At 35.3% G+C, this 16,487-nt stretch overlaps 1 protein-coding gene across 8 annotated transcripts in view; it reads left to right on the forward strand.

Annotated features, from left to right (window-relative positions):
- The window catches only part of Ankhd1 (ankyrin repeat and KH domain containing 1), a 104,433-nt gene that overhangs the window by 61,739 nt on the left and 26,207 nt on the right, over positions 1–16,487 (forward strand). For all 8 annotated transcript variants that reach the window (XM_051202374.1, XM_051202375.1, XM_051202371.1 and 5 more), the window contains 9 exons: positions 6,409–6,554; positions 6,697–6,808; positions 7,316–7,461; positions 8,860–9,002; positions 9,283–9,496; positions 12,529–12,704; positions 12,879–13,041; positions 15,070–15,165; positions 15,956–16,072. In XM_051202374.1, the coding sequence (XP_051058331.1) occupies positions 6,409–6,554; positions 6,697–6,808; positions 7,316–7,461; positions 8,860–9,002; positions 9,283–9,496; positions 12,529–12,704; positions 12,879–13,041; positions 15,070–15,165; positions 15,956–16,072 (1,313 nt within the window). The remainder of the gene's footprint in view (positions 1–6,408; positions 6,555–6,696; positions 6,809–7,315; positions 7,462–8,859; positions 9,003–9,282; positions 9,497–12,528; positions 12,705–12,878; positions 13,042–15,069; positions 15,166–15,955; positions 16,073–16,487) is intronic.

A 16,487-nucleotide genomic window follows, 5' to 3' on the forward strand; every position in this document is an offset into this window, starting at 1 on the left:
ATTGGAATTTTTGTGTAAACTCTTGATGAACAAGCATCCAAACACACTTAAAAGTGTGTGTACATTCATGTACATACAGAAAAAGAACTAATATTCTTAAAATGTATGTTTCTGTATATTGTTGTGTGGAAAATTACAATTAGATATGAAATGAGGTGCACAAGTTTACTTTCCCTTTCATTGTCCTTGCAGCAGTGGGAAAACAGTGCAATTAATCATTTACCTTCCTAAAGATGGCTGGTGAATGTATCACCTCCATGAGAGCCCAGTTCAGAATTGCAGCCAGAATGGCTGTTGACAGTGGATGAAGACCAAGAACTAAGATGTAGCTGGAGTGATATTCAAAGGCAGGCCAGTCCTCTGTCTCTTGATTGCAACATTTTTTTCCTTATTGTTGTCTGTTTCCTCTTGTCATATTCTCCTCTCCTTCCTACCCCAATTATACTATCCCAGTTTGCTTTCTTCTTTTGTGAGCCTTTAGTCTTCCTAATCTTTACTGGATCTTTGAAAATGTGGAATAAGGTCAAATTAGGAATTTTTATTGGGTATATGTTATTTCCATTGGTTATAGATGTCATTTTGTATTTGAGGCTCCTCTGCCATGTAAGTACTGTGCAGAAGCCAATATCTAGTTTCTTAAAATTCAAATGCTGAGAAATATTTTAAGGGGTTAGGATCTTTATTCTTTAGTTTGAATTTTTATATTTTTGACTTATAGAGCTTCTTAAGTCAAATTTACTTTAACAAACAGTTCTAAAGGAAACTTGGAGTTACCTTTATGCTAATTTTTACAGATATTTCTTAAAAGTTATTTCACTGAAGAATTTTTAAATAGAAATGATCTTTTACAGAGTTCACATGAAACTAAACAGTTACCTTAGAAAACAACTTTTGGTATTACATGTTAATTGACATAATAAAACTTAATATATATTAGATATTAACTACTCATCAGATTTTAAATAAGTTTTAACTTTTAAATTGATAAAAATTTCCATTTTCTGAAGTTTACCTGTTTTGAAATGCATGGCAATAATTGTATTCTCTGCTCAAGATGATTATGTCTCACTTAAAATTATTTTTCCCAAGTCTAATTTTTTTAATTTGACAGTGACAAAAATTAGACAAGCTTAATAGCTAACTCTATAATTGTAAAACATTTGAGTATATCAGTAGGGTTATGGAGCAAGCCACAGATACAATTAATTCTACTTAAATTTATTCTAATTAGGGAAAGCATAATATGTATCTTAAAGTTTCACTTTGGAGAAATATAAATTTCCCTCCTTAAAAGAATGTTTCCTCATTATTGCTGTTCTACTCCCAAAATATTTTCATGATAATTAATTGTATGTATAACTTACTATGTTATAACTTGTTCATTTACTTAGCCTGTAGCTGATATATCATACATTCCAGAGTTCTAAACAGAATATTTAATCTTGATTAGGAATGTGGTACCTTAGATGTCCCTCTTCTGAAAGCATTAGGCTTTTAGCAGTTACCATAATAGCAAATAATCTCAAAAGTTAAAATGTATATCAAATTAATTTGAAATTGTATATGATATGTTCATGGAAGCAGTTATTAGATCTGTTATTTCTAATTTCATGTTTGTATTTTGTCAGTTTTTATTAGTTTTAATAGCCATTTATCTATTTTTTTGAATTTTTTTTTTCTTTTAAATCCCTTCTTAGACAGGGTTTGTTGACACCCGTAATCCTAGCACCTGGGAAGCAGGAACAGAAGGATCAGGAATTCAGAGTCATCCTTACTACCTGTCAAGTTGAAGGCCAGTCTGGTCTATATGAGACCTATCTCAGATATACAAAAAGAATAGGAATACTTCGATTAAAAACAAACAAACAAACAAAGTGATTAAGTCTAGAAATTTAGAGAAATTCAAAATAGTTTTGACTGTTGAGCAATTCTAGAAAGCATTTAATAAAAATTCCAATAATATATAAAAAGGGTTGGTTAAAAATATCAATTTATTTACATTTATGGAGCACTTACCATGTACCAAACTTTGTGGTAGTTATTTTATTGGCACTACCTCAGTTCTGTTGGAAACTGAAACTTAAGAGAAGGGAAATAAAGAGTATCCTCCTTGTGCATTTCTAAGACTCAGGAATTCCTTCTTTAGTAAATGTACATTCATCTGCTCTGCAAGAGGAGTAATATGGGGAGCTGCTAGTAAGTGCATAAGTGCAGAAATGCCTTCAGTTCAGTTAAGAACATTAGTTGAAGCCAGGCATGGTGATGCAGGCCTTGAATTTAGGGACTCATGAGGCAGAGGCAGGCCTGAGTTCCAGATCAGCTAGAGCTATATAATGAGACCCTGACTTTTATTTTAAAAAAGAAAAAAGAAAAGAATGATGAAAGCCTTACTTGTCATGTTATTTATATGATTTGAATAAAATTCTACATTTATCTTTAAAATTCTATGAATTCTTATATTTCTTTCTAAGTCCTATTAAATAACAGTTCCTCTTATTTTTATATTAAGATTTAATATGTATATGAGTTTTAATATAGTTTTGTGTCTAATATAGTGTTACTGTTAACACTTTGATGCATTTGTTTCCATTACAATTTTAATGTAATTTGCTTTAAGTGAAACTGCAGTGATCGTTGTTAAGTTTAAAAATAAAAACTTAGGGCTGGAGAGATGGCTCAGAGATTAAGAACATGCACTGACCTTCCAGAGGACCCAAGTTCAGTTCCCAGTACCCATGTTAGGTGGCTCACAATCACCAGTAGAGCTGGACATGGTGGCACATGCCCTTAATCTTAGCATTTAGGAAGCAGAGGCAGATGGCTCTGTGAGTTTAAGGCCAACCTTGTCTACATAAGAGTTCCAGGCTAGCCAGAGTTACATGGTGTGATCCTATCTCTTACACACATATACGCACAAAGATCAACCAATCCAGTTTCAGGGGATCAAAATTCTAGCTATGTGCATCTGAACATACTTGTGACACACACATAGAAAACATACATACAATAATTAAAAATAAAATTAGTCTTCTTACAAAAAATTAAGCAATTCTATTTTGAGGGGATTTATAAGATATTTTATAATTATCTCTAATATTTACATTTTATTTTTAAGCTTTAATTTTGTTTTGTTTTTCAAGACAGGGTTTCTCTGTGTAGCTCTGGCTGTCCTGGAACTAGCGCTGTAGACCAGACTACTCAAAGACAGGTGGATCTCTGAGTTCCACCTACTTGAGTGCTGGGAATAAAGAGTGTGCCACCACCACCCTACTTAGGTTTTAATTGAAATGAAACTGTTTTATCATTACTATGATATATATAAGTGATAGCAATAAAAATTTCTGGCAGTGTTTGGTTTGGGTTTTTTTTTGTTGTTGTTGTTGTTTTGTTTTGTTTTTGTTTTGAGATACTGGACATTTAGCTTACAACATCACAGATGTTAGGGAAATCTTCCTATATCTTCTTTCCAGTTTTTTTGTTTTGTTTTGTTTGATTTTAAAATAGGATCTCACTCAGTTACTCAGTGCCTTAAAATTCATCCTACAGCCAGGCAGGCCTTGATCTTGTGATCATCATGACTTGAGGCAGCCTTTGAAGCAGCTGGGTTATAAACTTGTACTACCAGACCTGAGGCTTCTGTTTTGAGACAGGGTCTCTTGTAGTCCAGGCTAGCCTTAAACTCCTAATACTTAAACTCCAACTTCTATCTCCTAAGTAGTAGAATTTATAGGTGGGTAGTACCATGTCCACTAAGTGATAAAATTTTACAACATACTTTGTCTACCTAGTAGGAACAAATTTTTTTCATGTTTGCATACCATATGCAAAATTTTGCTTGGTTTCATAAAAAGTCAGGTTAAAATATTATACATGGTTCTTCTATTGCCCTACTTTTGAACAGTGTAAAAATTTAATTTGAATTGTATATTGATTTTTTTGTTGTAGTTGTCTGCTTTTGTCATTTTAAGAGAAATTTTGTTCAGAGATAGGAAATGTTTTAAAATTTATGAAAATGTCATGGTTCTAAAGCATAATGTTCTTATAATACAACCTTTATAATTTTCATTTGTAATTAATCCTATTAAAGTCACTTTCCATGGAATGGTTCTGATTGTCATTATTACAGAGAAAATATCCTAGGATAATGTAGCATAAAAATGTATAAAATATAACCATGTTTTGGGTAATAGAGCTGTTAAATACACAGGAAGTGGTCTCTTTTGTTTGTTTTTAAAGTAAATTCTGTAAAGGAGTCTTTCATAACATCACAGTCTAGCTTTTCACGCTAGTCAAATACTTTTAAAAAATTTTAAATACCTTGATTTTCATAAAACACTATAAAAGAGATGACATGAATAAACTAATAGAAATATAATTTGTTTCTAAGGTATATGTTAGTAATTATAAGACCCACTACTGTATATCTGTCAGTAAGGTGTTACATATCAATCTAGTATGTTGGGGGGGGGGTTATTGATCTTTAGAGCTGTCTTCCAAACATCAAGGATTTTGAGGTGTAACATTATCTGCTTCTTTCATTGAATAACAAAAAGTTTTAAAGTTTTGTGTCCATTGTGCATATTCTTTAGGTGAAGAAAAGTTTATATTATAATAATTCCTATTTATAGCTGAATACTTAAGATTTTTTGTGATGATTAAAGTTGTTGGAATTTATATTAGCAAGATGATTTAATATATCAATTGGAAGTAAAGGGGATGGTTTATGCAGAAGCAAATCTAGGCATCTAAATCTACTAAATTAAACTGGGATTGGCACATACCAGTAATCCCAACACTTGGAAGGTAGAGCAGGAGGATCAATAGTTCAAGGCCAGCCTGGAGTACATGAGACTCTATCTTAAAAATTAATCCCTGCACTTGAAAGGCAGAGGCAGGCAGATCTCTGTTACTTCAAGGCCCACCTGATCTACAAAGTGAATTCCAGGACAGTTAGGGCTACACAGAGAAACCCTGTCTTGGAAAAACAAAAATAAATATTAAAAGATCTAGTAAATTACTAACTTGAGTCCTTAATAATTAGTTTATTGCGATCGTGGAAGTTTCATTTTTTTTTTTTTTCAGTGCTATTGGTTATAATTTTTTTCTGACTTCTTTCTTAAACAGTAATGTCTTTATTTTCTATACAGTGAATAATAGTACTGAAAGTATTGTAAAATGCCTTGTTTTACATTTAATTGATCACTTAACTTGTGCCAGGCACTAGTAAGTTCTTTAAGTACATTGTTTTATAAACTATTAACATCTTTTTAAGATTGCTCCCACTTAACCCTTTGTGAGTCAAAACTTCTTCCTTCGTGAAACAAAGATAGAAGATACATAAAATAATAATTTTCAGCTTTCTGTTTTTAAACACTACATTCTGGGTTTGTTTTTGTATTTTTGAGACAAAGTCTCATGAAGACCAGGCTGGTTTGCATTTTCTGTGTAGCAAGGGCTGACCGTGAACCCCTGGCCTTCCTGCCTCCACCTCCCATGTACTAGAATTACTGGAGTGTTTCACCATTCAAAACTTCAAACTCCAAATTTTATGATCTCAAATATACATTTCTAGTATTCAGTTTTAAAAATAGTTTGACTTTTAAAAATTGATTTTACCTAACTGATACACAGTTTTTGGTTTTTGGTTTTGTTTTTTTTCCTGAGACAGGGTTTCTCTGTGCAGTCCTTGTCTAATACCAGCAGGTGTTTTTTGAGCTTGAGGCCAGCTTGGTCTACATAGAGAATTCCATGAAAGCCAGGGATACATAGTGAGACCCCGACTCAAGAGAAAAAGAAAAAGTAAATGCTGAATTTTAGAAAACATATTCCTTGCCATTGTCTATGTGAAAAAATGATATAACTTATTGCCCTGCCCGTCCCTGCCCTGTCCCTTTTTATTATTTACAGAATATTTTTGTCTAACTCTTGCAAACTAAGATAAGCATTCTTTTGTTTTTTGAGGGGTATCCCACTCTGGCCTTGAACTTGTAATCCTTTTACCTCAGACTTCTGAGTCCTAAAATTACAAGTATGGATCACCATACCTGGCTAAAAACTCTTAAATTAAGAAATTATATATTCCCTATTGGCAGTGCAAAATGTCACCATTTATTATATATCCACTAACAACTGGCCCTTTGCTCAGTTATACATACTTATTGTCTCAATTGATCTTCCCAGAAACTTTTCAAGGCAGGCATTATTCTTCATTGTACATACAAACTGAGGGTCAAATAAATCAAATAAATTGCATGAGTTCATAAAGGCATTCAATATAGGTTCTTTGACTCCAAGGCTTGTGATTTTACTGTAGTATGTTACTCATGGACATTTCTGTTTTACATGTTTTTCTATGTACAAACAGTATTCATATAAGTGAAACTTAACAACATAAACATTATTTTTCAGCTGTGAGTACCAGAGTTCCTGCTGGTTCAAATAATCCCTCTCAAACCATAGAATGTCCTACACCCGAATCCTGTTCTCAGACTCCAAGCAATATGGTCTCCCCATCCATGCCCCCTGTGTATCCTTCAGTTGACATTGATGCACATGTGAGTAGATTCTGTATAAATTTATTTCACATGTTCTAATTTATTTTGAAAGGAAAATTGTCATTGTACATTTGTAAGGGAAATATTTTTTATTGTGAACTCTTTTATAAGTATATGAATACATATTTTTTTCTCCTCTTAGACTGAAAGCAATCATGACACAGCTTTAACACTGGCCTGTGCAGGTGGTCATGAAGAACTTGTTTCTGTTCTCATTGCACGAGATGCTAAAATTGAGCACAGAGACAAAAAAGGTAGGAAATATCACTCATAAGTAAAATCTAAGTATTTTTACACACCCCTAAAATTGTAGAATTTTCACTATAAATAAGTAGTTCTTATATTTTAGTAATAAAATAAATAGGCAGTGTCCATGCTCATTCATCTATAGAACCAAATAATTCTCTAAAAATTAGAAAGCAAAGTACAAATTATTAGTGAAGGTGATGGAGTTGCAGGGTTGAGCTCTTGCCGTGTTTGCTTCAGGCCCTAGGCTCAAAAAACAAATTGTGGATGCCTTTGTCTTTAATCCTGAGGTGGTTTGTGATAAATTTTAATAGTTTCTATTAATTTAGCATTTCTCTTTGCTAGGTGTTTGTGTGTTTTAAACATTAACAAATTAGAGTTTAGAGCAATTTAATGCTAAATTGTCCATCAGTATTTGCCCTGAAGTCTTTTTAAATAAAAGGGAATGGAAAACAGTGGCATTAACGTAAATTAAAACCACAAGTTTGTTAGAATCCTTTTATTTTCTAATTTAGGTTTTACCCCACTGATCCTGGCTGCAACAGCAGGGCATGTTGGAGTTGTTGAAATCCTTTTGGATAAAGGTGGAGACATAGAGGCACAATCTGAACGAACTAAGGATACTCCACTTTCTTTGGCATGTTCTGGTGGACGTCAGGAGGTATATTAACATTAGTTTTCTTTTGTAAATATTTTGTCTATAGTTTTTATTGTATATGTAATTACTACTTTTTTGAGGAATGTGTATGTGTGTGTGTGTCTATACACACACATAATAGATGTGAATGCTTATGGAGCCCAAAGGTTTCTGATCCTAAAACTGAAGTTATAGATAGTTATGAACTGCCTGATTAGGATGCTGGGAATGACTGAACTTGGGTCATCTGTAAGTATAAGTAGGTTCTCTTAACTGCTGAGCTGTTGCTCTAGCCCCATGATTAATATTCTAACTACATGTAAAAACAAGTTCAATAGACCAGTGGTTCTCAACCTTCCTAATGCTGAAACCCTTTAATACAATTCCTCATGTTGTGGAGACCCCCATAGTAATTTCATTGCTACTTCATAACTGTAATTTTACTGTTACGAATTGTAATGTATCTACGAATTGTAATGTATCTGGTAAGATATGCAGGATGTTTGATATGGAGCCCATGTTAAAGGGTCGCTCAACTCCTGAAAGGGGTTGTAGCTCACATTCTTGAGAATTGAAATACATTTATTTAAGTATAATGGAAACAGCACATACCTTTTAAAGGAATATGTTTTTACCCATAAAAAGCAAATATGAATTGTTTTTATTTCTGCATTTATTGACATTCAGTCAAGTACAATTCTAACATGTATAAAATACAAATCTATTGCTTATTAATTGATGAATGGAAAAGATCTTATTTCAATATTACTGGGATTTTGAAGCTCTGAATTTCATTTCCCTGCCTGGCCATGGGATTTTAGGACAAGGTCTCATGTATCTCAGGTTGGCCTTCAACTCATTATTACTAAGGCCAACTTTGAATTTCTCATGTTTCTGCTTTTACCTTACAAGCACAGGGATTACAGGTGTGTGCCACTGCACAGAGCCCAACACTCTAAATTTGTTTGTTTGAGTCTCTGTCTCTTATGTCAGTGAGGGTAACCTTGAAGTTGAAGCAATCCTTCAGATTCACCCTCCAGAGAGCTGGGATTATAAGCATGAGCTACCGCACAGGCTCCCAGTTTTATAACTTTTTGATATGAAATTCAGCTGGGCATGGTAGGGAATATTTATAATCCTAGCACTTAGGAGGCTGAGGCAGGAGAATTGCTTCATGTTTCAGGTGAGCCTTGGCTGCATTAGAAAAACCCTGTCTCAAAAACAAATGTGACCACCACATAAAAAGAAATTCAATCTGTTTATCTAGTGCTGATATTTTAAAACGTGAGGCCTAATAAAATATATTTAAAATGTCAGATATTTAGACAAGAAAATTACAGGTCCTATTTATTCGTGTTTCCTTCATTTTAAATTGAGTACTAGGTATAAACTTGGTTTCTCTGTCCATATTTTACTTTATAGGTGGTAGATTTGCTGCTGGCCAGAGGAGCCAATAAAGAACATAGAAATGTGTCTGATTATACACCACTGAGTCTGGCTGCGTCTGGAGGATATGTGAATATTATTAAGATTTTGCTAAATGCTGGGGCAGAAATTAATTCAAGGTATCAACTGTTCATTTATCTTATTCATGATTGCTGAGTTTTTAACCTTAGGGTTAAGCATGTTAAGTAGGAATTATGTTTTTTGTTGTTGTTTTATTCATTTTATTCATTGGGATATATTATATCCCAATCACAGTTTCCTCTAAGAGTTATGTTTTAAATTATGAGATTTTGAGATTGCTGATTTAGACAGGTCTATTCATCTATGTAAAAATCATCTGTCGTGCCTTTTTAAAAATCAAGGTATTATACTAATTTTCTGAGCACATTTCTTTCTTAGGACTGGGAGTAAACTAGGTATTTCTCCTCTGATGTTGGCTGCAATGAATGGACATGTTCCTGCAGTGAAATTGCTGCTTGATATGGGTTCAGATATTAATGCACAAATAGAGACCAATCGGAACACAGCCCTCACACTGGCCTGTTTCCAGGGCCGAGCAGAAGTAGTGAGTTTGCTTTTGGACCGCAAAGCCAATGTTGAACATAGGGCAAAGGTAAGAGAAATCTTATAATCTGTCAGCTTTTTCAGTATCAATACGGCATTTAAGCTCATCCCCAGTGCAGGTTTAGGGAATTAAGTAGTGCCAATGATACACACTATTAACATCTTAAAAATCACGTTTAATGAGATATATATTTACCACTGGTAAAAACCCTAAACAAAAAACCTTCATGATTAATAAAATTTGAGCAACTGAAATCTGGTTTGACCATGATAAATTCTGAGAGATTCATGACTATTGAGAATTTAGAAACAGCAGTACTTTGAATTTCTTTATGTATACTATTAGGGAATTACATAGCTAGGTGGATGTTTTTTAAATGAGATGACATCTGAAACATCGTGTCATTTATGATTGGAAAACTCTGATTGGAAATTTCATCTGTCTCATTCATTTCTAACAGTTAATCTCTCTCTCTCTCTCTCTTTCTCTCTCTCTCTTTCTCTCTTTCAAGACAGGGTTTCTCTGTGACTCTGGTGGCTGTCCTAGAACTAGCTCTTGTAGACCAAGGTGGTCTCAGACTCGTAGAGATTCTTTTTGAAAAAGGGTCTCTTTATGTAGCTGTCCTAGAACATGCTCTCTTTGTAGATGTGGCTGGCCCCAGAGAACCTCCTGCCTCTGCCTCCTGAGTGCTGGTATTGATGGCATGCACTACCACTCCCAGCCTTTTTATTTTTTATTTTTATTTATTTAGGTTTTTTGGGACAGGGTTTATATGTGTAACAGCTCTTGCTGTCCTCAACTTGCTTTGTAGACAAGGCTGAGCTTGAACTCACAGAGATCCACCTGCCTCTGCCTCCCGAGTACTGGGATTACAGGTGTATATCACCACCATCCAGCTTATTTTTTAATAATCTATGTGTATGAATACTTGTCTATATATGTATATGGACCATGTACATACCTGGTGATTGCAGAGGCTAGAAGAGCTTATCAGGTTCCCTGAAACTTTAGTTACAGGTGGTGTAATCCACATCCATGATGTGGATGCTGGAAACTGAATTCAGATCATTTGCAAGAGGAGCCAGTGCTCCTAACTGATGAGTTATCTTGTCAGTTCCTCAGTTAATATTCTTAAAATGTACTGCAATACCATGAAACCCTGTGTAAAACAAAAAATTTCGGGGCTAGAGGGATGGCTTAATGGATAGGGATGTTTACCTATTAGCCTGATGACCTGTGGTCCCTAGAACCCACATAGTGGAAGGAAAAATACAAATAGCAGGGCAGTAGTGGTGCACACCTTTAGTTCCAGCACTCAGGAGGCAGTGGCAGGTGTATCTCTGAATTTGAGGCCAGCCTAGTCTACTGAGTGAGTTCCAAGACAGCCTCCAAAGCTACAGAGAAACCCTGTCTCAAAAAACCTAAATAAATAAATAAATAAAATAGAATACAAACAGACCAATAATTTGTAGATTGTATCAGCAGTCAAACATTTTCCCAAAATAAAAGCCCAGAGCTGACTGTTATAGTGGTGGCCTTTACAGAGAAATTGAGGGTTAATTCTTTCACTATTTTGTGTAATATATAGTTTGCCTTGATCATGTTCCCTCTTCTAATACTCTCTTCACTGTACTGGACCCCTTCTTCCCTACAAGTCCTTCTTTTTTATTTTGTTTTGTTTTTCAAGACAGGGTTTCTCTGTGTGACCCTAGAACTTGTTTTTAGACCAGGATGGCCTCGAACTGAGATCTGCCTGCCTTTCCCTCCCACATGCTGGAATTAAAGGTTGCACCACCACCACCTGGCTCCTATTTTTTTGTAAACACTTTGTATTATATTTGTTGTTTATTTCTTTGTGTGTATGTTCCTTTGTACAAAGGAACTTGTGTACCAAGTGCATGTCAGGCCAGTATGTGGAAGTCAAGGGATAACTTGAAGTAGTTGACTTTCTCCTTCTACCGTGTGGATCTTGGAATGAAACTAAGGGGGCCAGGCTTACCTTTATCCTCTAAGCCATCTCACTAGCACCCACACACAGACACACATACACTCACTCTGTGTGTGTGTGTGTGTGTGTGTGTGTGTTTCATGAGCAAGGGTAGGTGGGTTTATTTACTTGAGCAAGAACACATTACCTACCAGCAGTTAGTTACATCACTGAGTAATAGGCTTCCCTGTCTTCCAGAAACCATTAACTCTCAGGGAGGGGTGGAGCTTTATGAGCTCCTCTGCCATCCATGATGGAATATGATGGTTCAGTCCTGTGTAGATAGGATTTCATGGATACAATAGTCATGTGACATTCAAAAGCTAGCCTTTCCTTTTTAATTATAAGTATTATTGTGGTCTATTCACCTATTAAAAGCCCTGGAATGATGCATACTGTTTGGAGACTAGTATTTGTTTTCTTCAATTTAGGTTTGGAGATTTTTTTTTTTTTTTTGAGATAGTATCTCAGGTTTGACTTGAGTTACTCCCTAGTGTATGGATTATAGGCACCATACCTGGCTTAAAAAGTCAGAGGCCAAGCATGGTGGCATAGTCTTAAAATTCTAACATTATAGAAGCTAGGGCAGGAAGCCTTTTTGTTTGAGATCAGCCTGGTCTATATAAGTAAAACTTTCAAAGGGATAGGAGTGAGAGAATTAGAAAACTGACTCTCTGTAATTCTAATTCTCTTAATTTCAAATCTTCCTGCCTCAGCATCCTGAGAGCTGAGTTCAAATACATCTGCACCTGGTTTTGCTTTCCTTCTTGTATAACATTATGAGTGAGTGTACTCTGACATGCCTCATTAATTCTAACGGTCCTCACTTTCTATTTACTAAGATTTATTTTTTCGAGTATTTATTTGGGGTGCTGTTGAGACAGGATTTCATGTGGTTTATACTGTGGATTACCTTGAGTTCCTGATTCTGATTTTTCTGATTCACCTCCCAAGAGTTGGGATTACATGAACTACCACAAAATTTAGTAAAGCTAAAAACAGAATATTATTTAGTTTTTTTGTGAGAGAAAAATCAGAAATAGAATTCCTAAATATGAATTAGTTTCATTGTATTCTTTACTGATTTAAACAGACTGGTCTTACCCCCTTAATGGAAGCAGCTTCTGGGGGCTACGCAGAGGTTGGAAGAGTTCTCCTTGATAAAGGAGCAGATGTCAATGCTCCTCCTGTGCCTTCCTCAAGAGACACTGCTTTGACAATAGCAGCAGACAAAGGTCATTACAAATTCTGTGAGCTCCTGATTAACAGGTGGGTAAATTTCTGTTCATAGGTAGAATTCCAATGACCCTTTTGCTCTCTGTGGACCTTTAAAGTTAACTTTAACAACATTTTAAAAACAAATTGTTGTATGGTAAAAACAAAATAAAACATAAGATGTAAGCCTCTTATATTAAACAGACTGTTGATATTTTTTATTTATAGGGGAGCCCATATTGATGTTCGTAACAAGAAGGGAAATACTCCACTTTGGCTGGCATCCAATGGTGGTCATTTTGATGTAGTACAGTTGCTAGTGCAAGCAGGTGCTGATGTGGACGCAGCAGACAACCGAAAAATCACACCTCTTATGTCAGCGTTTCGCAAGGTAACATGACATATGGGGGGAAAGACAAAACTTAATAATTTTATAAGTTGAAACCTTGTGCAAGATGTAAACTGATGTTAGGAGATTAAGTATATCTGCATATAAAAGTCACTGCTGCCAGGCAGAGGTGGTGCATGCCTTTAATCCCAGCACTAAGGAAGAGGCAGGTGATCTCTGTGAGTTCAAGCCCTGGTCTACAGAGTGAGTCCCAGGACAGTCAGTGCTACAAAGTGAAATCCTATTTTAAAAAACCCTCCAAAATAAACAAACAAAAAAGTCACTGATTATTGCTGGACATAGTGTTTTCTGCCTTTATCACAGCAGGGGCAGGAAAATCTCTTTAAGTTCAAGGCCAACAAGTTTTAGGACAGCTAAGGCTCATACCTAGAAACCCTGTCTCAAAAACTACCACAAAATAACAAACAAACAAACAAAACCACTAAACTTTTAGTTAAAGTCTGATTTGTGCCAAAGAAGATGAATCTTATATAGTTTAATGACTGTGTCAATGCATATACTATATGCTTCATACCCTATAAAGGTAAAAGGTACTTTCTAACCCTAGATAATATAATATCTGTTTTCAATTCATTTCTTGCCCCAGAGGCAACTACTTCTATTTTCTTGTCTCCCCTAAAAACAGAATAATGTTTTTTTGTTTTGTTTTGTTTTGTTGTTGTTGTTATAGTTAAGAAGCCTGTTTGTGGGGGCTGGAGAGATGGCTCAGGACTTCTTCTAAAGGTCCTGAATTTAATTCCCAGCAACCACATGGTGGCTCACAACCATCTGTAATGAGATTTGATGCCCTCTTCTGGCCTGCAGGTATACACGCAGACAGAATACTGTATACATAATAAATAAATCTTTTTAAATTTTTTGAAGAAAAAAAAGAAGCCTGTTTGTATGGGGATAACTTTTGCTGTTGTTTGGGTGTGTGTGTGTGTCTCTGTGTGTCTGTCTGTCTGTCCATCTGTCTGTGAGTCTGGAATGTGTGTGAATAGAAGTCAGAATACAATCTGCAGAACCAGTCTCTCCTATCATGTGAGTCCTGGGGAATCATATTCTGATGGTCAGACTCTGTGGCAAGTACCTTCACAAGCTGATATCGCACTAACCTGAGATATTCATTCTTGAGGATGTTTTAGGACCCTAATAGGAAGGGAAACTTTGCAAGCTTTGATGTATAAAGCAGATGTGCTTAGTCTTTTACCTACCATTCAATCCCCAGTAAGGGCATTTAGAAAGTGTTTTATCAGCCAGGAGGCACACATCTTTAATCCAGCACTCAGGAGGCAGAGGCATAAGGATCTCTGTGAGTTCCAGGCCAGCCTGGTCTACAGAGTGAGTTCCAGAATAGCCAGGGATACACAGAGAAACCCTGTCTTGGGAAAAAATAATTTTATCTATATGCAAGTCATAAAGCTCAAAAAAAATGTCATAGACCATCTTGTTTATTAATAAGAGGAAACCCAAATAATGCTTTGAAACCTAGGTTAGTGTTTATAGACTTAGTGTTCTTTATACTGAAATTCATTTCACATTGCCCATTTTTACCTCTTTAGTAGATTTATTACATAAAATGCTATTTTCTATAATACTTTCCTGCATTCTGTGGGAAATGGGATAATTAATATCTTATCTACCATATACTCTTTGCTTCCTAGCTTTTGCTTTTGTTTGTTTGCTTTTTTTTTTTTTTTTTTTTTTTGAGATAGGATATCTTTTGTAGCCCTGACTATCCTAAAACTTACTGTGTAAACCAGGCTGACTTCGAAGTCACAGAGATCCATCCATCTATCTTGAGTGCTGGAATTAAAGACAAACATCACCATGACCAGCCTACCACCACATATCCTTGAGCATAGTATACACCTTTTTCTGTTTATAAACTTAAAAGTGTCCATATTTTTATAATTTTAATTATAAATTTAGTAGACTGTTTTAAAGTGTTAATTTTTCACATTAAGTTGTTAAACATGGGTAAAATTTCAAAGGATCTTTTCATCTTTTTCTTGTTTTATTTAATAGGGTCATGTAAAAGTTGTTCAGTATTTGGTGAAAGAAGTCAATCAGTTTCCATCTGATATAGAATGCATGAGATACATAGCAACAATTACAGATAAGGTAAGTTTATTATGTTATTGAAGTACATTTTCATTCTTTGGCATTATATGCCAAGAAGTATAATTAAGAATCCTTTTCCACTGGACATGTACTCAGTGATAAGAGTATATGCTTAGCTGGCAGAAGGCCATGAGTTCAGTTCCCAGCACCAAAGAACTTGTCCTTTTTGTCATCTAAAAATTAGAACATGGGTCTAGCTAGGTGTTGATGGCGCACACCTCTAATCCCATCATTGAGGAGGCAGAGGCATGAGGATCTCTGTGAGTTCCAGGCCAGCCTTGTCTGCAAAGTGAGTTCTAGGACAGCCAGGGCTGTTACACAGAGTAGCCCTGTCTAAAAAAAGGAAAGAAAGATTCCTTTGTCTTACAAGGTGATGAACACTTATAATCCCAATACTTGAGAGGAAGAGGCAGGAGGATTTCTAGAAGTTTGAGGGCAACCAGTGATAATATAAGATGTTGTCTCAAAAGAAAGGGAAAAAAGCCTTATTTTTTGCTAAATATGGTAGTTGCATTCTAGTAGTTCTAGCCCTTGGTTCGGAGGAAGGCAGTTCAGCAACTCAAGGTCAAAGCCAGCCTTAACAGTTTTGTGGGTTGGAGGCTAATAGGGGCTGAGATGCAATCTCAATGGGTATTTCATTCTTCTGATGCGGGGCGAAACTAAAAGTGTAATTTGATTTTGCCAATTTTCATTTAAGTTTTAACTTAAGGACCTTTTTATTCAGCTGCACTTATATTGGACCCTTTATTTTGAATATTTCGTACTTACATAATTGTATTTTGGCCTGCAGGAACTGCTGAAAAAATGTCACCAATGTGTTGAGACAATTGTGAAGGCTAAAGACCAGCAGGCTGCAGAAGCAAATAAAAATGCAAGCATTCTCCTAAAAGAGCTTGATCTGGAAAAGGTGAGGGGTGGGATGAGCACCCTGCTAGGTATCAAAGTTGGAATAATTTGTTGTCTGTATGAATAGTAGTCATTAGAAAAATATGATTAAAAGGAATTATTAGTAGACTTTCTTTGTAAAGTTTTTATATTCTGAACTGTCAAATATTGGGACCATATAATTGAGGGACTAGATTTTTAGTCAAGTCTGTTTGTCACATGCCATCATTGTCTTAAGTGGTTTTAACAGTCTAAGAAGTATATTAAAGCACTGAAAATCCTTTGTTTATTATAAGATTTGGACTAAAGTGGTTTATTACACTCCCTACTCTAAGTAAGGGTTAGAGATAGAACTTAATGATAGAGTGCTTGTCTAGTTTGTTCCCCAGCACTGTCAGGATTTGTGAGATAATGAAAAAAGGGTTTTAAGAATTAAA

This window comes from Phodopus roborovskii, unplaced genomic scaffold (genome assembly GCF_943737965.1).
Source record: "Phodopus roborovskii unplaced genomic scaffold, PHOROB, whole genome shotgun sequence".
NCBI classification, from domain to species: domain Eukaryota; kingdom Metazoa; phylum Chordata; class Mammalia; order Rodentia; family Cricetidae; genus Phodopus; species Phodopus roborovskii.